Consider the following 22,918-nt stretch of genomic DNA (forward strand, 5'->3'; position numbering starts at 1 on the left):
GCGTGCACAAACTAGAGAGTGTGCCAGCGTCCGAACATGGACGAGGTGCTCCCGGTCCTCCAACCCAAGACATAACAACCACCACGTCAACAACGCAAGCCTACAAATCAAGAATTTATTAATCCAGAGATCAAGTCCCTGATCTCTGTGATTGTGAAAGTGCTTTTCGTTCATGGGATAGTAGAAGAGGAGCGGACGGCGACGACGACAATCCACGCTCGCGCCCATGGGAAAGGAGAGGACCAACGGCAGCTGCGCTGGCGATCCGCGCTCGTGCCCATGGGACAGCAGAGGAGTTGCGGCGGGCAACATCCGCAATCCATACTTATGTCCGGACAACACAAGAAGAGTGGGAAGGTATCGCAAGGATAGAAAGAAAATTATAGGATAGTAATACCCCCACTAACTGAGGACCAAGAGAGTGCGCGAGATGGTCCATCGATAGAATATTTAATCTGAGACATTAGTTTGTGTGAAAGATACCGTCAAATGTGATCAATTGACGTCCCTAGTAATTCTATATATATTTTTTTGATGTGCCTATAGGGGATTTCATGTTTGCTCTTTTAATAATAGGACAGATTTAGATAGCGTAGGCCGTAGATACACACTCGTGGGAGGAAAAAAAAGATACAAAAGGCTATCTTTAGTGTAACTTTGGGCCGATCCATTTCCACATTTCATTTTGGGCTGCCTGCTGCTTCGACTCCACCGACCACATCCCGCTCGTCTCCAACAAACCTAAGAACCAGATCCTGGTGTGGGACCCCGTCACCGGCGACCAGCACCGCCTTGTGGTGCCCCCGGGGGTTGCGGCACATGCAGAGAAGACAGTGATCAACGGGGCGGTGCTTCGTGCTCGTGCCGCCGGAGATGATGCCCAGCACTTCCAGGTGGTGTTGGCAGTGGCAGACAACGACGACGAGCAACACCATCGTGCTCTGGCCTGTGTTTACTCGTCAGAGACCGGCACATGGGGTGATCTCGTCTCAACACAGCTTCCACCTGATGTTCTAACGAGTGATGCTCCCACCTTGGTTTCTACTGACAAGCCTGCTGTGCTGGTTGGGGATTCCCTCTACTGGAAACTTGCTGGGAATATGGATGGAATCCTCGAGTTTGATTTGGAGAAGCAAAGCCTAGCTGTGATACAGGTGCCGGTGCATATCCTTGAAGAGGGCCAGTACATGTTCTTGATTATGCGGGCAGAGGGTGGTGGCCTTGGTTTACTCACCCAGACAGACTGCAGCATCCAATTGTGGAAGATGAACACTGATTGTGATGGTGTCGCTTCATGGGGGCTTGGAAGAACCATTGAACTGGACAAGCTACTTTCTCTGAATTCTGAGGAGACTGACATGTTGATACCAGGGCTCGAGGAGGAAAATAATGTGGTGTTTGTGTGGACAGATCACATCGTCTTTATGGTCCAGCTTGAGTCAATGAAGTTCAAGAAGCTTTCTGGAACCTACCCCCTTTCTCATTATCATCCATTCAGAAGTGTCTACGCGGCAGGTAAAGCATGTCTTCAGATATTCATTGTAACAAAACCAATTTAATTTTTGATAATTGGTTCATGGCATGTATGGTTCATCCTTTCCTGTTGAGTTAACAAGTTTAAGTAGTGTCATATCACTTGTTCCTTTTGCTGCTTGATGACCTCTTCAACATATAGCGATTGTTTTCTGTAGTAAAAGAAAAATCTGTTAGTGGTATATAATTTGTGTATGTTCTCTGCAGCCAGGCAATGGCCTGCAATTGGTCTATTGTTTAGTTTCACTTCTTTTTGTTGTTCAAGTCAGAGCTTGCAAACTGTCTTCATCTGTTTATTATCATTCACAACTCTTTGCTTACATGTTCAACCGGTCACCTCCTTGCATTGATGGCAGACTGCATCTTTGACGTTTTCTCTAGGCCCTGCTTCTCTTCCTTATGCCTTTAACCACCTCACTTCTCTTTTATTTGCTAATGTTCTATCCCCTCTCTACTGGATGTGAATACTTCCGGCTGCCTTCCTGTGCAATCGAACTGCCATGCTTTCAGTTTACCTCCTCCTTAGTACTCCCCCAGTTCCTTCTGATAATGCAGTTTTTTCTCCATCTAGCTCCCAGATGACTCAAAACTCATTACCATTCCCCTCTTTGTGAATATGTTAAGTGGTAACATAATCAATATGTTCTCTTTTGTGTTCTTCATGGACGTATTTTTTTGTTTGTGTTACTTCTACTAGTTGCTTCATGCCTTTGATTTGTTTTTCGTGGTTATGGATCTATCGAATTCTAATGCGATTTATATGGTGTTACCTCTACGTAAGTACTCCCTCTGTTCCCAAATATAAGTCTTTCTAGAGATTTTAACAAGTGACTACATACGGAGCAAAATGAGTGAATCTACACTCTAAAATATGTCTACATACATTCGTATATTGTAGTCCATTTAAAATGTCTAAAAAGACTTATATTTAGGAACGGAGGGAGTATTTGATAACCATGCATGATCATTTGCTTCATGCTTCCTTCATATAAACGGGACAACTATATCATTTCACATTGCTGCTTATTTTGGGTCATTATTGTACCTAGTGAACTGATGATTGTCAGAATACTCGAAGAGTATGCTTTCATTAATTTTTGTATTTCTATTTATCCTTTTTCTCAATTTATAGCAGTTTTACGGATGATTGTTCTAGTGCATAGTGCAAGGCAGTTTGCTTAAATATTATTCTCAGCATATCTCTCAGTGTCTATCTAATTTGCATATGTAATCTGCCATGATCCACTAACATGATTTGTCTGGTCCAAGCTATATGTATCAATGCTTTGCCGGCAGTCTATTTTCTGCACTTTTGGTCACTTTAGGTGTTTAAGACTTTATAAACATATGATTGAAATGGCATGACTAACAGATTCACTGTAAACATTGCTTTTGTCACAAATTGTATTTTTACTAACATATTAATATTATCAGTAAACTAGTGGTCAAAGCATTGCTTTGGTTGTTGTGAAGAAAGAATAATGCATCTATTTTGTTCCGAGGGAACTGTGTCTATTAATAAGACAATGCACAATCCCTTGGTTGAGGCTTCTACTACATGAGTTCAATTAAATTGTATTTGTGAGCGACTAGCTAGCTCGTACATTTCTGAAAAGTATGTCTATGAGCTCTAAACTAGATGGTTTTGGTTTGTTGCCACATGAGCCCCTTGCGTGCCCATGATAACAAGGAACATTTCAAATGATTCGATAAGCTAGGATGTCCAGTATTCCCTGTAATGGAGTTATTTGGACCACTGATTTTTTTTTTGCCTTCACTGAGAACAGAATAACAGATGAAGTCATAAACTTGACAATATATGCTAACAATAAGAGTTGAAGGTGTGGTGATAAAAATGAATCGTTCTCCTGTAGCGGTTCTCTGTTTCTAATGTTGGTTTTGTCCGCTGATGCTGACTATTGAGACGGTCTAGTTTCAGAGCATTTGGCATGATTTCCACAGTACCAGTAAAGTTAATGTTTACTGTTTGAGTCATACAAAAAGTTGAGATACATAACATCCACATTTTTTTTCTCTGAATGTATTGAGATACATAATTTTAACTTTGACTGATAAATTGGCTGCTATGCAGGTCTCTAGGATTGAATTCCGGTGGCCAAGATGCAGAAAATGGTTATGGTGCTGTAGGTTCTTCCAATTTCTATGCTGTTCACGGGGTCTATTATGTGCTATACCCATAATTTGGCCCTCTGTGCTGGCCTTTGTAAACTTACCTGTCTATCATCTATGTTCTGTATGAGGACAAGGTGACTTGCTTGGATTAGCAATTAGTGTTGGGTTACTCTCGCGGTTCATTTGCTTGGTGCCTTTTAAGCAAGCAAGCCCACCTGTCAGTTGTATCTAGGATTGAAGCTTTGGCGCTGCTTCAACAAGCTGAAGCAAGCATATGACAATTAAATAATTGCCTTGTGTTGCATATGACAATGTAAAAGGAAAATGTATGTGTGAGGCGCTCTGTTAGGGGATGGCAACCAGATTATGTGGGCTGGCCATCTACCTCAGTTTCAGTTTAATGGAGTGCATCGGCAGTGTTACTTTGCTTCTATGACCGGCATATTAGGGGCTTAGCCCAGTTAGTTGTGGCACAGTTTATCTTATCGTTATTAGAGGCTTAGCCCAATTATCTTATTAGGAGGATTATATAAACTCGTGTAAGGACCCGTTTTGGGATTAAGTAAGAAGCAATCATATTTGCTCCGCTTCCTTAGGGAGCCGGGAGACCTAACCCTAGCCGCCGCCCCTGCTCCCTCGCACGTAATGACGGCGCCCCAGCATAGGCGACCACACTTTCCTCCAGGCCATCCCTTCTTCCACCCCTACAACCTGAGACCATGCCTTGTTAGGGATCCGATTCCTACCAATTTGGTATCAGATAGCTTCGGTGCGATCTAGGTGACATTAGGGTTTTGGTTGATTTGTGTCTTAAGGTGTTATTCTAGTAGGAACTCAATGATAGATTGAACGGAAAGAATAGCTTCATGTTATTTTACTACGGACTCTTGAATAGATCGATCAGAACGGATAACTTTGAGGTGGTTTCGTACCCTACCATAATCTCTTCGTTTGTTCTCCGCTATTAGTGACTTTGGAGTGACTCTTTGTTGCATGTTGAGGGATAGTTATATGATCCAATTATGTTATTATTGTTGAGAGAACTTGCACTAGTGAAAGTATGAACCCTAGGCCTTGTTTCCTAGCATTGCAATACCATTTGTGCTCACTTTTATCATTAGTTACTTGTTGTTTTTATATTTTCAGATTACAAATACCCATATATATCATCCATATTGCACTTGTATCACCATGTCTTCGCCGAACTAGTGCACCTATACAATTTACTATTGTATTGGGTGTGTTGGGGACACAAGAGACTCTTTGTTATTTGGTTGCAGGGTTGTTTGAGAGAGACCATCTTCATCCTACATCTCCCACGGATTGATAAACCTTAGGTCATCCACTTGAGGGAAATTTGCTACTGTCCTACAAACCTCTGCACCTGGAGGCCCAACAACGTCTACAAGAAGAAGGTTGTGTAGTAGACATCAACCTCTCTTTTCTGGCGCCGTTGCCGGGGAGGTTAGTGCTTGAAGGTATATCTTTAGATCTTGCAATCGAATCTTTTTGTTTCTTGTTTTATCACTAGTTTAGTTTATAAAAGAAAATTACAAAAAAAATATGGAATTAAGGGTACCTCATATGCTTCATCTTTTTAATATCTATCATGAAAATAAGGATTCCGATAATTTTGCTCAAGTGCTAGAAGAATAATGCATTAGAATGTTTGGCACTAAATATTTGAATGATGAGCATGATTGCAATGTTGTTAGTATGAATTCCTTGAATATCCATGATGCTAATGTTATGCAAAGACACAAGCTTGGGGAAGCTATGTTTGATGAAGATTGATATTTTTTGTCCCCCAAGTTTTGATGAGCAAATTTATTATGATGAAAGCATGCCTCCTATTTATGATGATTATATTTATGAAAGTGGATTTGGGGAGGTCATGACTTTATTTTGTGATGAATCCACTATTTCAGAAGAGGTTCCAATTGATTATGAGAACAAAGTTGCTATCTATGATGATTATTGTGATGACTTGTATGCTATAAATAATAATGATATCCATGAAACTTGTCATCATGATTTTAGTTTTCAATTGGATTATGCATGACATGATAATTATTTTGTTGAGTTTGCTCCCACTATTATTCATGAGAAGAATTTTGCTTGCGTGGAGAGTAATAAAATTTCTATGCTTGTAGATCATGAAAAGAATGATTTAGGTGCTGGTTATATTGTTGAATTCATTCATGATGCTACTGAACATTATTATGAGGGAGGAACATATGCTTATCGGAATTGCAATAATATCAAGTTTCCCCTCTATGTGCTTAAAATTACTTCCTATGCAAGTTGATTCTTGTTCCCACAAGTTGTTTGCTCAAAAAATCCCTATGCATAGGAAGTGGGTTAGGCTTAAATGTGTTAGTAATATTCTTCATGATGCTCTCTTTATTTTTTAATTCTTGTCTTTTATGTGACCGCCATTGAAATCATCATGCCTAGCTAGGGGCGTTAAACGTTAGCGCTTGTTGGGAGGCAACCCAATTTTATTCTTTTTCTTTGCTTTTTTATCCTGTTTAGTAATAAATAATTCATCTAGCCTCTGTTATGATTGAGTTTTTATGTTTTAATTAGTGTTTGTGCCAAGTAGAACCATTGGGAAGACTTGGGGAAAGTCTTGTTGATCTTGTTATAAAAAACAGAAACTTTAGCGCTCACGAGAATTGATGCCATTTTTTATTGAAGAGTGCTATTTAGTTAATTATTTTTGCAGATGATTAATAGAGAAATTCCTGACGTCCAGAAACTTATTTTAGAATTTTTGGGGTTCCAGAAGTTTGCGTTAGTTACAGATTACTACAGACTGTTCTGTTTTTGACAGATTCTGTTTTTCATGTGTTGTTTACTTATTTTGATGAATCTATGGCTAGTAAAAGAGTTTATAAACCATACAGAAGTTGGAATAAAGTAGGTTTAACACCAATATAAATAAATAATGAGTTCATTACAGTACCTTGAAGTGGTGTTTTGTTTTCTTTCGCTAACGGAGCTTACAAGTTTTCTGTTAAGTTTTGTGTTGTGAAGTTTTCAAGTTTTGGGTAAAGATTCAATGGACTATGGAATAAGGAGTGGCAAGAGCATAAGCTTGGGGATGCCCAAGGCACCCCAAGGTAATATTAAAGCACAACCAAGAGCCTAAGCTTGGGGATGCCCCGGATGGCATCCCCTCTTTCGTCTTCGTTCATCGGTAACTTTACTTGGAGCTATATTTTTATTCACCACATGATATACGTTTTGCTTGGAGCGTCATTTTTTTACTTGATGTTTGAATAAAATACCAAGATATGAAATTCTTAATGTTAGAGAGTCTTCACATAGTTGCATAATTATTCGACTACTCATTGATCTTCACTTATATCTTTTGAGTAGTTTGTCATTTGCTCTAGTGCTTCACTTATATCCTTTTAGAGCACGATGGTGGTTTTATTTCATAGAAATAATTGATCTCTCATGGTTCACTTATATTATTTTGAGATTCCTTTAGAAAAACATGGAAATTTGCTTTTTAGTCATAATGAAAACTTTCATATAAGTGCATTGAATACTAAGAGAAGTTAGATACTTGATGATTGTTTTGAGATATGGAGATAGTGATATCAAAGTTGTCCTAGTTGAGTAGTTGTGAATTTGAGGAATACTTGTGTTGTAGTTTGCAAGTCCCATAGCATGCACATATGGTAAACGTTGTGTAACAAATTTGAAACATGAGGTGTTATTTGATTGTCTTCCTTATGAGTGGCGGTCGGGGACGAGCGATGGTCTTTTCCTACCAATCTATCCCCCTAGGAGCATGCACGTAATACTTGGTTTTTGATGACTTGTACATTTTTTCAATAAGTATGTGAGTTCTTTATGACTAATGTTGAGTCCATGGATTATACGCACTTTCACCTTTCCATCATTGCTAGCCTCTTCGGTACCGTGCATTGCCCTTTCTCACCTTGAGAGTTGGTGCAAACTTCGCCGGTGCATCCAAACCCCATGATATGATACGCACTATTACACATAAACCTCCTTATATCTTCCTCAAAATAGCCACCATACCTACCTATTATGGCATTTCCATAGCCATTCCGAGATATATTGTCATGCAAGTTTCCACCATTCCGTTCATCATGACACACATCATCATTGTCATATTGCCTTGCATGATCATGTAGTTGACATCGTATTTGTGGCAAGGCCACCATGCTTAATTTATCATACATGTCACTCTTGATTCATTGCCCATCCTGGTACACCGCCGGAGGCATTCATATATATAGAGTCATACTTTGTTCTAGTATCGAGTTGTAATCTTTGAGTTGTAAATAAATAGAAGTGTGCTGATCATCATTAATAGAGCATTATCCCAAAAAAAAGAAAGGCCAAATAAAAAAATAAAAAAAGGGACAATGCTACTATCCTTTTTTTCCACGCGTGTGCTTTAAAGTAGCACCATGATCTTCATGATAGAGAGTCTCTTGTTTTGTCACTTTCATATACTAGTGGGAAATTTTCATTATAGAACTTGGCTTGTACATTCCAACAATGGTCTTCCTCAAATGCCCTAGGTCTTCGTGAACAAGCAAGTTGGATGCACACCCACTTAGTTTCTTTTGTTGAGCTTTCATACATTTATAGCTCTAGTGCATCCGTTGCATGGCAATCCCTACTCCTTGCATTGACATCAATTGATGGGCATCTCCCTAGCCCATTGATTTGCCGCGTCGATGTGAGACTTTCTCCTTTTTTGTCTTCTCCACATAACCCCCTCATTATATTCTATTCCACCCATAGTGCTATATCCATGGCTCGCGCTCATGTATTGCGTGAAAGTTGAAAAAAGTTTGAGATTACTAAAGTATGAAACAATTTCTTGGCTTGTCATCGGGGTTGTGCATGATGAGAGCATTCTTGTGTGACGAAAATGGAGCATGACGAAACTAAGTGATTTTGTAGGGATGAACTTTCTTTGGCCATGTTATTTTGAGAAGACATGATTGCTTAGTTAGTATGCTTGAAGTATTATTATTTTCATGTTAATATTAAACTTTTGTCTTGAATCTTATGGATCTGAACATTCATGCCAAAATGAAGAGAATTAGTTAGAGAAATATGTTAGGTAGCATTCCACATCAAAAATTCTGTTTTTATCATTTACCTACTCGGGGACGAGCAGGAATTAAGTTTGGGGATGCTGATACGTCTCCAACGTATCTTTAATTTTTGATTCTTCCATGCTATCATATTATCTAATTTGGATGTTTATGGGCTTTATTATGCACTTTCATATTATTTTTGGGACTAACCTATTAACCCAGAGCCCAGTGCCAGTTTCTGTTTTTTCCTTGTTTTAGAGTATCGCAGAAAAGGAAAATCAAACGGAGTCCAATTGACCTGAAACTTCACGGAACTTATTTTTGGACCAGAAGAAGCACACGGAGTATCGAACATGGACCAGGAGAATCCCAGGCTGCCCACGAGGGTGGGGGGCGCGCCCCCTTCCTCGTGGACAGCCCGGAGATCCACCGAAGTACTTCTTCCTCATATATATACCCATATACCCTAAAAACTTTAGAGAACACAATAGATTGGGAGTTCCGCCGCCAGAAGCCTCCGTAGCCACCGAAAACCAATCTAGACCCGTTTCGGCACCCTGCCGGAGGGAGGAATCCCTCTCCGGTGGCCATCATCATCATCCCGGTGCTCTCCATGACGAGGAGGGAGTAGTTCTCCCTCAGGGCTGAGGGTATGTACCAGTAGCTATGTGTTTGATCTCTCTCTCTCTTGTGTTCTTGAGGTGGTACGATCTTGATGTATCACGAGCTTTGCTATTATAGTTGTATCTTATGATGTTTCTCCCCCTCTACTCTCTTGTAATGGGTTGAGTTTTCCCTTTGAGGTTATCTTATCGGATTCAGTCTTTAAGGATTTGAGAACACTTGATGTATGTCTTGTGTGGGATACCCGTGGTGACAATGGGGTATTTTATTGATACACTTGATGTATGTTTTGGTGATCAACTTGCGGGTTCCGCCTATGAACCTACGCATAGGGGTTGGCACACGTTTTCGTCTTGACTATCCGATAGAAACTTTGGGGCACTCTTTGAAGTTCTTTGTGTTGGTTGAGTACATGAATCTGAGATTGTGTGATGCATATCATATAATCATACCCATGGATACTTGAGGTGACATTGGAGTATCTAGGTGACATTAGGGTTTTGGTTGATTTGTGTCTTAAGGTGTTATTCTAGTACGAACTCTATGATAGATTGAACGGAAAGAATAGCTTCATGTTATTTTACTACGGACTCTTGAATAGATCGATCAGAAAGGATAACTTCGAGGTGGTTTCGTACCCTACCATAATCTCTTCGTTTGTTCTCCGCTATTAGTGACTTTGGAGTGACTCTTTGTTGCGTGTTGAGGGATAGTTATATGACCCAATTATGTTATTATTGTTGATAGAACTTGCACTAGTGAAAGTATGAACCTTAGGCCTTGTTTCCTAGCATTGCAATACCGTTTGTGCTCACTTTTATCATTAGTTACCTTGCTGTTTTTATATTTTCATATTACAAAACCCATATCTATCATCCATATTGCACATGTATCACCATCTCTTCACCGAACTAGTGCACCTATACAATTTACCTTAGTTGCAGGGTTGTTTGAGAGAGACCATCTTCATCCTACGCCTCCCACGGATTGATAAACCTTAGGTTATCCACTTGAGGGAAATTTGCTACTGTCCTACAAACCTCTGCACTTGGAGGCCCAACAACGTCTACAAGAAGTAGGTTGTGTAGTAGACATCAGGGGACTGTACTATCCAAGAGAGTAGGCATCGAACCCGCATCTAGGTTGAAAAGGGGAAAATTAGTAGCTAAGGAACGAGTCTCGTGTCTCTTGGTTAAAGAAGGGTAGAAAGGCATGACAATGCAATAGAGAATGACCAGGTCGATCGGTTTGTTGTCCTCACATAGGAAAAAGGTGGATAAAGAGAGCAAAAATGGGACGTAATCCAAATATGCTGCCTGGATATTTGTTGCTCTAGGCAACCATACCTCCCTCGCCACTCTACGTGTCCATGGAGCTACATCGTACTGGTGCGCCCACTGTCCGAATGGGTCTCCCATGCTCTTATTGCCACTTATTTGCTATTAGTATAACGCTAGCGGTAAAGTCAACCAATGCTACTCCTAAAGTGATGCCACATTTAACTAATGTCTCGCTCAGTCTAATGCCACTGATAAATTTAAGCAATGCCATTTAATGTCTCTGGATTATTTCAGGGTTAGCTGTTGATTGTGGATGTATTAAACATTTTTCAACTAAGGCATTCTAATGTTGTTACAAAGTCAGTATACCAACGATGAAACTTGTTACTACCTTCAGATTTTTGCACTGCTAATGCTTATAGATTACATACCTCACTTTCATGAGATAAGTCAACTTTTTGTACAGTGTCACCTAAATGCCAAGACGCTGATGTCATTTTATTTTGGTTAAATGGCACAAAAAATTATGAAGACAAGAGGAAAGGTCAAGAGTGTGCACCTCCTCCTTTGGCTATTGTATTGATTCGTTCGATCAACTTTTTATGTTTGATCGATTATCAAGATTGGGATAGCAATTTTTCATGTCCACTTGAGTTCAAAATGATATTTACCTTGAAGGTACATGGTTTGCAATTTTTTAATAATATCATTAGTTAATAATGCTAGTTACCTTTAGACTTTTGTATTTGGTTTAATGCTCTTGCACAACTAGTATACCAATGTTGAAACTTGTTACCTTTATATTTTGTATAGTTAATTCTTATAGAAATCTTCTAGTGCTAGAGCTTATGGAAATTTGTTCAGTAAAACCATTGTATTGTACCCTGTAATAAAATAACTACTCTACTGTTGCACTAGCCACTGGATTAGTGTATATTTATACTATTCGAATGGTGTTGCATTAGTGTATGGACATATATAAAGTGTGGCAAGCTTTCCCAGATATGTGCTCAAGAAAACTACTACCTGTTTTTCTAAATACTGGATGCTTGGGTACTTTAAATTGAACTGCGAAAACGTCTTATATTAAGGAACACAGGGTGTAGAGTTCACTCAAATTATCCCGGTAAAGCTAGTCACACCTTTGTTAAAATTAATGTTCATTATGTTATCGGAGGAGGTCTGTATGTTTGTCTCTAATGCCTGTCGACTACATACCTAACATCATGATGTAATGTTAAGTCATTTCCTTTTGTACAGTGTCACTGAATTGTCAAGGCGGTGATGGCATTTTATTTTAGTTGAACTACAAAAAATATGCTTAAAAGAAGAGGAAAGGTGTGACACTCCAAAATTTTTAATTTGGTTTTCATCAAAAACCTTGTTGGATTTTTAAAAGAGGGCATTTAAAATTTCCTTTCCAGAAAATCCTTCCTCTTAAAAGCTTCCTTCCTTTGGCAAGGATTTTCTTTTCCCTTTCAAATTTGGTGTTGAATTTTTGTTGAAGCTTTTCCTTCTGGTTGTTACCCTCTCAAACTTATTTATTTTCAAAAAAAAGAAAGGAAAAACCCTAGGAGTTTGGGACTTCTTTCTTTTTGAATCCACCCATGGTTTTACCATGTCTCCTATAGTAAAACTTCTCAAAACCCCTCCCTCCACCTTTGGACAATCTAACTTCTCTATCCCAACAAGTCCAAACAAGTTTTGGGTTTTATTTCAATTATTTTATCTCCCAAAACTTTTCTGCCATTTAAATTAAGCTTAAGTGATTTTCAAAGCAAGTACCACTTGGCCTTTGAGTTTTTATCCCAAACCAACCTCCCTGGATTGTCTTTAGTACCCACAACCTAGAACCATCTTGATCCACTCATCTTCTGCTCAAAAATTTCAAAATTCAGTCTCTGCAAGTTTGGACCAGATTTGCCCAATTTGGTGAAATTCATATCTACACTCCTCCAAAAATTCCACCAAAAATCATGCAGCCTACTGGAGCAATGAGAAGCCACTCCACCAAATTTCAGCTCAAGGAAAAATCCCTAGATACCTAAATCATTCTGTCAAACACCTGAGCTGCACTGTTCTTTGCATTTTCAGTAAAGTTCAGTAAAATTCAGTTTTACAGTGTCGTTTTCTTCAGAGTTCAGTCACAAGCTAACAGTGCGCTTGGCTCGATGCTCGCAGCCCCTCCCTCTTGTCCGGAGCTTCACACGCGTGCGTGGAGCCTTCCTGGCGTCGGTGGCGCGCTGGCCCGCCCTCGCCAGCGTCTTCTGCGGCGTCGGGACCTCCCGTGGCGGCCGACAGAAGGCACACCACGGCAGAACGCCGTTCAGCGCTGCCCAAAGCTCCCTGGCTCTCCGCGTGGCCTCATGCATGCCAGCGCACGCCCGTGGCACCCTCACCGTGGCCCGGCAAGCACGAAACGTGCTCCCTGCCGCCGACGGGCCGCGCCACCCCCGTTCCGTCGAGCTCGACCCAAACACCCAAACCCTGGCCAGTTTAGCACCTAAACGGACCCATTGAACCCCCACGACGGCGCTCGACCCCTAAACCTCCCCGACCAATGCCCTGTGCCGCCGTAAGCTTCGCCGGAGAACCCCGTTCTCGGCCACCGCCTCGAACCGCCTATAAAAGGGGCCCCGAGCTCGCTCACGAGACCCACACCTTCACTACACCTCCCCAAGACCCTGCCAAGCCACCAGGAGGACCTCGAGGAGGTCTCCTCCCCCAACTCCGGCCGCCTCGCCCCGCCTCGGCCTCCAGCTCGATTCACTCCGGTGAGGCCACCTCCGGTGCCCAAACCTCGTCCGTAGCCCTCTCTTGCACCCAGTACTCTAACCCCCACCTCAATTTAATCTTTGCAGCCCTCTCCGACGAGCTCCATCCACGCCCGAACCACCGTCCGCCGGAGTTGAGACCGCCGTCGACATGGTGCTCACCGGCGATCAGCACCACCACCCACCATTGCGGAAGGACACGGTGAGCACATTGGTAACCTCCGATCCCCCTGCCTCACCGTGGATTGCCGCCGGCGACCACCGCAGCTCTCAGGCGCCGACGAGCCTCGTCCCTCCCATTTGAAAATTTAAACATGACAAGTGGGACCCGCTGTCAGCCTCTCTGTCCTTTCTAAACGAAGCGTTATCTGAAAACGCCTTCTGCCAAATGCACTTTCCCTCTAGGCTGGCGTAGTTTCTGCCGAAGCGTTTTCTGTTTTTATAAACTAGCCCCTGGAAACTTTCTGTTTCATTACAAATGAGTCCCTGGATTAAAACCCTTATAACTTTTTAACAGAAAGGAATTTTTGAGTGATTCTTTTTCTGTCCACTTCAGATTTTTGTCTAGTTTTTTATCATATTTATTTGAAAAATATTTGGTATAATTTCTGTGCACCCCTTGGTATTTACGATAGCGCATATATTTTCTTTATACCGTAGATACCGAAGGAGGTGACGGAGCCACGAACTTCACCGAGCTAGGCTCCGACTACTCCGAACCAGGCAAGCATGTTTGAACTTTTGATATGATGAGTGTCTTGGCATGTCTTGCATTTAGTTAGTTTCATGGCATGTTGATGAGCATGCCGATGAACGTTATTTCTATGAAATGTTGAGGTAAGTGAGTTCGATGATCCATAAGTGGATGGATGTGAGTATGCATGGCCATGTGTTAGCATGAGGATGGGTAAGATGGCAGTGTTGTAGCATGACAGGCTTATGCCAGACTATGTGACTTCAATGTCAACTCATATCATTCCAGTTCCTTCCATTCATCCTTCCATGTACTACCACATGTTTTCCGCAAGGAATATGGATTAGTAAGTTGCAAACCGCTTTCCTGGTACACACCAATAAGGAGAGGCCGGGATGATGGTTCCATGGCCCTGGATTAAAGCCAGTCATCCGGTCAGGGGGCATGGGTGTTTCCGGTTGGGACCGAGAGGGGGGCACCCCTTAGAGCGCGCGTATATAAATTTGATCCCATGCTATTCGAGATTGTGATCTCCCCGTCTCAAAAGTTTTTCTTGGACGATGTCTAGGGTGAGTCCTGGCATCGAGAGGTAGGATGGGTGTGTACTGGTTAGCTGTGTTTTCTTCCGAAAAACCGTAAGCGGAACTAGTCCTTCGTGACTACGGAAATCCGTTGACTGTGGGAAAAATTTTGTACAAACTCTGCAGAGTCATATATTCCTTTGAATCATCTATTCCATATCCAAATTCATATTATCTTGTCCTAACAGTGCCAGTTTGATGACAGAGACTCCGGTAAATCCCATGAGTGCTAAGTCCGGCTAAATGTTATTCCTGTGGATGGACTAACCTGTTTATTATCATGAATTGAATATTTATTATGAGTATTATTTACCCGTGAATAAAGCCCTTTCTGTGATGTCGCTCAGACGTCCGACTGTGGCATTTCTTTTAAAGCCCTTTCTGTGATGTCGCCCCGACGTCCGACTGTGGACTTTCTTTTAAAGCCCTTTCTGTGATGTCGCCCCGACGTCCGACTGTGGCATTTCTTTTAAAGCCCTTTATGTGGTGTCGCTAAGACGCCCGACTGTGGCACCTTTTTCTTTTAATTATCTGTTCACCTTTCGAGGCGTCGCTTCAGACACCCGATCGGTTTTCATTTATGTTTTGTTGGGGATTTCAGGCGGACTACCGCCGTTTCCCTTTTTCCTATTTTGTCATGCTAATTTTTGAACGTTCAGTTGGTAAAATTAATCATGACGCATTCATGCATGCATTTGTTATATCTTACGTCCGAACTGTCTTGCGAGTACTTTCAAAGTACTCACTGGCTTGTTGATTTGGCCAGATGCTGACGAAGGCGATCTCATGGATGAAGAGTTCGATAGCGAGTCCGATGCCTAGAGGATCCCAGTCAGTCTCGTGCGACCCTGGATTTGGTCACGGTATTATATCCGCTTCTGCAACCCGAATAAAATTCATCGAGCCTCACCTCGACGCTCGATGAGATGCCAGTTCGAGAGTCGTGTCATCACACTCCCCACTGTGTTATTCCACCATCGCTTTATCCTCGAGTCAGTAGTATGCCACCACACCATTGTGTTATATCCGCCATTATGTATAATTATTGGTGCGCTTGTAATAATTTGTTGAGCAGCCCTAGCTCAACCCTGTAATATATCTTATGCTACTGGCTTATTGTATCAAGAATTTGTCAACCAGTGAGGAGGATTTTCTCTCATACTGGACTCAAAAGATTTGGTTTCTCGATAAATATTTTTATTGAAAAACCGGTCGTGACAAGCTTGGTACCAGAGCCAGGCTGACTGTAGGAAGCCACTAGGTGCGATCGCTAATCGGTTATTAGCATAATAGAGCTAATTTATATTTCTGCAATTGTAGTCATTTTCTGACAGTCAGCATAAATTTATGATCTGACCATGCAGGATTTTTTTGCCTACTTTTGTAGATGGCCGACAACAACTGCGAGTCTCAGACCTTCGCCAACGTGCCCGATGGGTTCATCAAGCTTCTCTCCTTCATCGTTCAGGTCGCGATGGGGCCATCTGTGCGCCCAGTCTTCACACTCTACCAGCACAAGGTCAACGACAGTCTGACCATGCACCAAGTCACGATGCAGTTCAGGGGAGGGCGTGGTGAGTCACGCCGCTTCCGGTTCGTGGGAAGAGCCATGCCTATGGAGAGGCATGCTATGCAGATGGCAGCCCGTGAGGCGATAGCTCGCCTCAGGGATGTTCTTCCCGCGATGAAGACTCGTCGCTACCGCTATCTTCCATGCCATGTGCCTTACACCTGTCACTACGCATTCTCCTGCCCCAGAGGAGAACGAGATGAGGCTTTTGAGATGCTCATTGAGTATCTCCGGGCTCTGGAGGCAGCCTTCGACAACCTGGTGGACGACTTCGTAGCTGCCCGCATGGACTCAGTCCATGGCTGTGCCGCCAACAGGAGAGAGCTCCTGCCCGCCGCACCGCCACTGACTTTGGTCTCGTCATCAGCATCTTATGCACCTACTCGTCGCCTGCCTACCACCGAAGAGTTCAACCAGGCCATTGCGCCCACTTTAGCGCGCACTGCACCACCCGCTGTGCCTACTCCTATTCGTGTTGCTCCGCCCCTGGCACCCGCTCCATCTACCCGACGCAGCTCTTCACGTCTGGAGCCTATTAGTGAGGAGGAGGTCGAGTCCCCAACCTCACTGCGCCTCACCCTTGGCAGGGCCAAGGAGATCGTCAACATTTCCGGCTGAGTATGCTTGCCCGTCATGCGATGTACCGCTTTGTAAGATATGTACATAGGTTGTGAGGAGTAGCCTGTTTGCGCTTCATGTAGGGACTGGAGAAGTGCACTAGCCTAAACAACATGTCAGGATTATGTACGCATATCCTGAGTGATGTATTGTATAATTATCGCCCGCGTGTAAGATATGTAATGAGCAGTCCTTCTCCGTGCGCGAATCAATTTGTTTTCTTAAGCGACCTTGGTCATTTAAATTATTTGCCAGCCTTGTGAGATTTTTGGATTTGCTTTACGACCATCTTCGCTTTTCTTATGAGTTTTGCAAAATATATCCCCACAGTGAAAAATGTCTCGTCCTTGGACTCGCTCCATGCCTACTCCGCCAGAGGGAGATTATGACACTCAACCAGGCAACAATTTCACACAAGGGCAGTCCAGTCAGCAGAACAGTGAAACGGCACTTTCCCAAATGTGTCGCCTTTATGAACAGAGTCAGCAACAACATCGTGAAATGATGAACCAAGTCATCAACATGGGGAATCACCATGGACAGTATCAGCAGCAATCCAAGTTATCTGAGCTTCAGAAGACACGTCCCCAAACATTTTCTCATACAGACAAGCCTCTTGAAGCCGAGGACTGGCTTCGAGATATGGAGAGAAAATTAATCATTGCAAAATGTTCAAACCCCGAAAAGGTGCTGTATGCTCCGCACTATCTCACAGGAGCAGCCGCATCGTGGTGGGGAATTTTCTGCACATGCATCCCAACGAAAATGACATAACCTGGGATGATTTCAAGGAAGGTTTCTGTGGTGCACACATTCCTAAGAGTATTATGAAAATCAAGAAGAGAGAGTTCGACGACCTCAAGCAAAGGAACATGACAGTGTCAGATTATAACAGTCAATTTACTCTATTATCCCGCTACGCCAATGAAGAGCGTATGACTGAGAGCAAGAAGATGGAGAAATTCCTTGACGTCTAGCACCCGCGCTTAAATGCCAACTGGTCGTGCACACTTTTCCTGATTTTAAAACACTGGTGGACAAAGCCATTACTCTGGAAAATGAGAGACGCAGTCTGGAAGATATCCGCAAGCGAAAAAGGGACCAGACTAACCATGCTCGCAATCACCGAAGCAAGACAGATTTTCAAAAGGGTGGGATGCACAAATCCTCATCCAATGTCTCACGCCCAATCAAAAATTTTCATGCAAGGGACAAGGAGTTCACGTATCGCCCCGGCGTTACTTGTTACGCTTGTGGAGAAGAAGGGCACTATGCCAAACAGTGCCCCAAGCCAAGGAACTCAACCCCAAGGCCGAACAACGACGGCACTAATTCAGCGCCCAAGCGAAACAATTTCAATCCCAACAACAACCACAGGAAGGGTCATCTGAACCACGTAACCAAAGAGGAGGCACAAAATGCTCCGGATATCGTACTCGGTACGTTTCCTGTCAACACAATACCTGCAATGGTTTTGTTTGATTCTGGAGCTTCTCACTCTTTCATTTCAAAAAGTTTTGCTTTGCAAAATAATTTTTCGATGCTTCCTTTGGAGAAATCCATGATCATCAAGTCCCCTGGGATTCAGCAAGTTACTCAGAATTACTGTCAGAATGTGGTCATTGAGTTCAAAGGACTGGAGTTTTACGCAAATCTTATTGTGTTGGAAAATAAAGGACTGGATGTCATCCTAGGGATGGATTGGCTAACCACCAACAAGGGGTTTATCGACTTTTTCAACAGGACCGTAATTCTCACACACCACCAAGGGAAGACAATAAGAGTATCAGCCAAGGAAGGAAAAATACCCCGGCAACCGAGATTGAATAAGGTGGACGTTTCTGAGCTGAACAAGGTTCCAGTAGTGTGTGAATTTCCAGACGTATTCCCTGAAGAGCTACCAGGCATGCCACCAGACCGAGAGATAGAATTCAGCATTGAGCTCGCACCAGGAACCACCCCCATATACAAGAAACCGTACCGAATGGCACCATCCGAATTGGTTGAGTTGAAGAAACAAATAAAGGAATTGCTGGACAAAGGATTCATTCGAGCCAGCTCCTCACCTTGGGGATCACCAATTTTATTTGCCAAAAAGAAGGATGGAACACTGAGATTGTGTATTGACTATCGAGCATTAACATGGTCACAGTCAAAAACAAATACCCGATGCCAAGGATAAACGATTTGTTTGATCAACTCGCTCAGGCCAAGGTATTCTCAAAAATTGACTTAAGGTCAGGATACCATCAATTGAAGGTACGAACAGAAGATATTCCCAAAACAGCCTTCACCTCCAGATATGGACTGTACGAGTTCACAGTGATGCCATTTGGATTAACTAACGCTCCTGCATATTTTTTTCACCTCATGAACAAAGTATTCATGAAGTTTATGGACAAGTTCGTTGTGGTATTCATTGACGATATTCTGGTATACTCCAAGACACCAGAAGAGCACGCAGAACATCTCAGGATTGTGCTAGGAGAGCTCAGAAAACACCAATTGTATGCCAAGTTCAGCAAGTGCGAATTTTGGCTAAGACAAGTAGGCTTTCTAGGCCACGTACTGACCCAGGACGGTATCGCAGTGGACCCAGAGAAAGTCAAGGCCGTACTTGGCTGGAAGTCACCAGCCAGCGTAACGGACATACGGAGTTTCTTGGGAATGGCAGGATATTACCGCTGATTTATTGAAGGATTCTCCACCATAGCCAAGCCTATGACGCAGTTACTCAAGAAAGATAAGAAGTTTGAATGGACAGAAGCCTGCGAGAAAAGTTTCCAAGAGCTAAAGCGGAAATTAACGACAGCACCGGTACTAATTGTACCCGACATACACAAGAATTTTGAAGTATATTGTGACGCGTCCAGAAAGGGTCTTGGATGCGTGTTGATGCAGGAAGGCAAGGTTGTCGCCTACGCTTCAAGGCAACTTCGCAAGCATGAGGAAAATTATCCCACTCATGACTTAGAAATGGCAGCAGTTATTCATGCACTCAAGGAATGGAGGCATTTCTTACTTGGGAATCGATGTGAAATATTTACGGATCACAAAAGTCTCAAATATATTTTCACACAGCCAGAGCTAAACTTACGGCAACGACGTTGGTTGGAATTGGTAAAGGATTATGATGTTGGTATCCATTACCATCCAGGAAAAGAAAATGTAGTAGCCGATGCTCTTAGTCGGAACCCCAACTCCGACGAAAACAATCTGCACAGCTTGAGGCCCGAATTCCAACAAGAATTTGCCAAGCTCAACTTGATGATGGTAGCAGAAGGCACCATATCAAACTTGGTAATACAACCCGACCTTGTGGAGGAAATTAAAGGAGCTCAGCCTGGTCACCCCAGCATCGAAGGCATCAAAAGAAAGGTGAGTATGGGCAAGGCCTCGGAATTCGTCATAGACAGTGAAGGGATATTATGGTACGGAGAAAGACTTTGCGTACCAAACATAGAAGACCTTAAACAGCAAATTTTAGCCGAAGCCCACACCGCCCCTTACTCGATTCACCCTGGAGGAACCAAAATGTATAAAGATATTCAGGAAAGATTTTGGTGGCACGGTATGAAGAGGGACATAGCCGCTTTCATTGCATGTTGCGACTCATGTCAACGCATAAAAGCTGAGCATCAGAGACCAGCCGGACTACTGCAACCGAACAAAATACCTGAGTGGAAATGGGATGAAATAGGGAAGGATTTCATTGTCGGACTACCTCGGTCACGACACGAGAATGATGCCATATGGGTCATCACTGACAGGTTAACCAAAGTGGCACACTTTATTCCAATGAAGACGACCCACACCACTCAGAGGCTTGCCAGGATTTATCTTTCCCGCATAGTTTGTCTGCACGGTGTCCCGAAGACTATAATGTCCGACAGAGGCACCCAGTTCGTCTCGAGATTTTGGGAGCACTTACAACAGGCTCTGGGAACCCAACTAGCCTTCAGTACCGCATACCACCCACAGACTGATGGACAAACAGAACGCGTAAACCAGATTTTAGAAGACATGCTGAGAGCATGTGTCCTCACATATGGAACCAGTTGGGAAGAAAGCCTGCCATATGCCAAGTTCGCGTACAACAATAGCTACCAGGCCAGCCTACAAATGGCACCATTTGAGGCCTTATACGGACGAAGATGTCGTACCCCGTTAAATTGGTCAGAAACCGGAGACAGCCGTATCTTCGGCCCAGACATGCTCAAAGAAGCCGAGGAGAAGGTCAAGCTAATCAGGGACCGACTTAAAACCGCTCAAAGTCGACAGAAGAGTTATTATGATCAGAAACATCGTGGGGTCAGCTTCGAACCCGGTGAGTTCGTATACTTGAGAGTGTCCCCTATGAGAGGATTGCAACGATTCAAGATTAAAGGGAAGCTAGCACCAAGATTCATCGGACCTTTCTGTATAAAGGCACGAAGAGGCACGGTAGCCTACCAGCTAGACTTACCTGAGGAATTATCCGATGTCCACGACGTGTTCCACGTCTCGCAATTGACGAAGTGCGTGAGCAACCCAGAGAAACAAGTATCCCATGAAAACATTGACGTGCAGCCAGACCTCACTTATCGGGAACGTCCCGTAAAAATATTAGAGGAGTCTGAAAGGAAGACCCGACAAAAGACCATCAAGTTTTTCAAAGTCCAGTGGAGCAATCACGCCGACAGCAAAGCAACTTGGGAAAGAGAGGATTTTCTTCGGACAGAGCATCCCCACTTATTTAAGGATCAGCTGAAATCTCGGGGACGAGATTTTTCCTAAGGGGGTAGGTGTTGTGACACTCCAAAATTTTTAATTTGGTTTTCATCAAAAACCTTGTTGGATTTTTAAAAGAGGGCATTTAAAATTTCCTTTCCAGAAAATCCTTCCTCTTAAAAGCTTCCTTCCTTTGGCAAGGATTTTCTTTTCCCTTTCAAATTTGGTGTTGAATTTTTGTTGAAGCTTTTCCTTTTGGTTGTTACCCTCTCAAACTTATTTATTTTCAAAAAAAAATAAAGGAAAAACCCTAGGAGTTTGGGACTTCTTTCTTTTTGAACCCACCCATGGTTTTACCATGTCTCCTATAGTAAAACTTCTCAAAACCCCTCCCTCCACCTTTGGACAATCTAACTTCTCTATCCCAACAAGTCCAAACAAGTTTTGGGTTTTATTTCAATTATTTTATCTCCCAAAACTTTTCTGCCATTTAAATTAAGCTTAAGTGATTTTCAAAGCAAGTACCACTTGGCCTTTGAGTTTTTATCCCAAACCAACCTCCCTGGATTGTCTTTAGTACCCACAACCTAGAACCATCTTGATCCACTCATCTTCTGCTCAAAAATTTCAAAATTCAGTCTCTGCAAGTTTGGACCAGATTTGCCAAATTTGGTGAAATTCATATCTACACTCCTCCAAAAATTCCACCAAAAATCATGCAGCCTACTGGAGCAATGAGAAGCCACTCCACGAAATTTCAGCTCAAGGAAAAATCCCTAGATACCTAAATCATTCTGTCGAACACCTGAGCTGCACTGTTCTTTGCATTTTCAGTAAAGTTCAGTAAAATTCAGTTTTACAGTGTCGTTTTCTTCAGAGTTCAGTCACAAGCTCACAGTGCGCTTGGCTCGATGCTCGCAGACCCGCCCTCTTGTCCGGAGCTTCACACGCGTGCGTGGAGCCTTCCTGGCGTCGGTGGCGCGCTGGCCCGCCCTCGCCGGCGTCTTCTGCGGTGTCGGGACCTCCCATGGCGGCCGACAGAAGGCACACCACGGCAGAACGCCGTTCAGCGCCGCCCAAAGCTCCCTGGCTCTCCGCGTGGCCTCATGCATGCCAGCGCACGCCCGTGGCACCCTCACCGTGGCCGGCAAGCACGCAACGTGCTCCCTGCCGCCGACGGGCCGCGCCACCCCTGTTCCGTCGAGCTCGACCCAAACACCCAAACCCCGGCCAGTTTAGCACCTAAACGGACCCATTGAACCCCCACGACGGCGCTCGACCCCTAAACCTCCCCGACCAATGCCC

At 43.2% G+C, this 22,918-nt stretch overlaps 1 protein-coding gene and 1 pseudogene across 1 annotated transcript; both read left to right on the forward strand.

Annotated features, from left to right (window-relative positions):
• LOC147963871 (uncharacterized) overlaps nucleotides 1–22,918 on the forward strand; it is a 154,675-nt pseudogene that overhangs the window by 30,126 nt on the left and 101,631 nt on the right.
• On the forward strand, nucleotides 227–22,852 carry LOC125516511 (uncharacterized). Its single transcript, XM_048681933.2, has 5 exons — nucleotides 227–357; nucleotides 547–556; nucleotides 651–1,518; nucleotides 3,631–3,681; nucleotides 22,491–22,852. The coding sequence occupies exons 1-5, from the start codon at nucleotides 227–229 to the stop codon at nucleotides 22,850–22,852; spliced, it is 1,422 nt and encodes a 473-aa protein (XP_048537890.2).

This window comes from Triticum urartu, chromosome 6A (assembly GCF_056163025.1).
Source record: "Triticum urartu cultivar PI428250 chromosome 6A, HENAU_Tu73, whole genome shotgun sequence".
Taxonomy (NCBI): Eukaryota; Viridiplantae; Streptophyta; class Magnoliopsida; order Poales; family Poaceae; genus Triticum; species Triticum urartu.

Coding starts and splice junctions, on each gene's coding strand:
- LOC125516511 (XM_048681933.2), top strand. CDS start 227: ATGGGAAAGGAGAGGACCAACGGCAGCTGCGCTGGCGATCCGCGCTCG. Junction 1,519..3,630: donor AAGTGTCTACGCGGCAGGTA/AAGCATGTCTTC, acceptor TATGCAGGTCTC/TAGGATTGAATTCCGGTGGC. Junction 3,682..22,490: donor AAATGGTTATGGTGCTGTAG/GTTCTTCCAATT, acceptor CGTTTTCTTCAG/AGTTCAGTCACAAGCTCACA.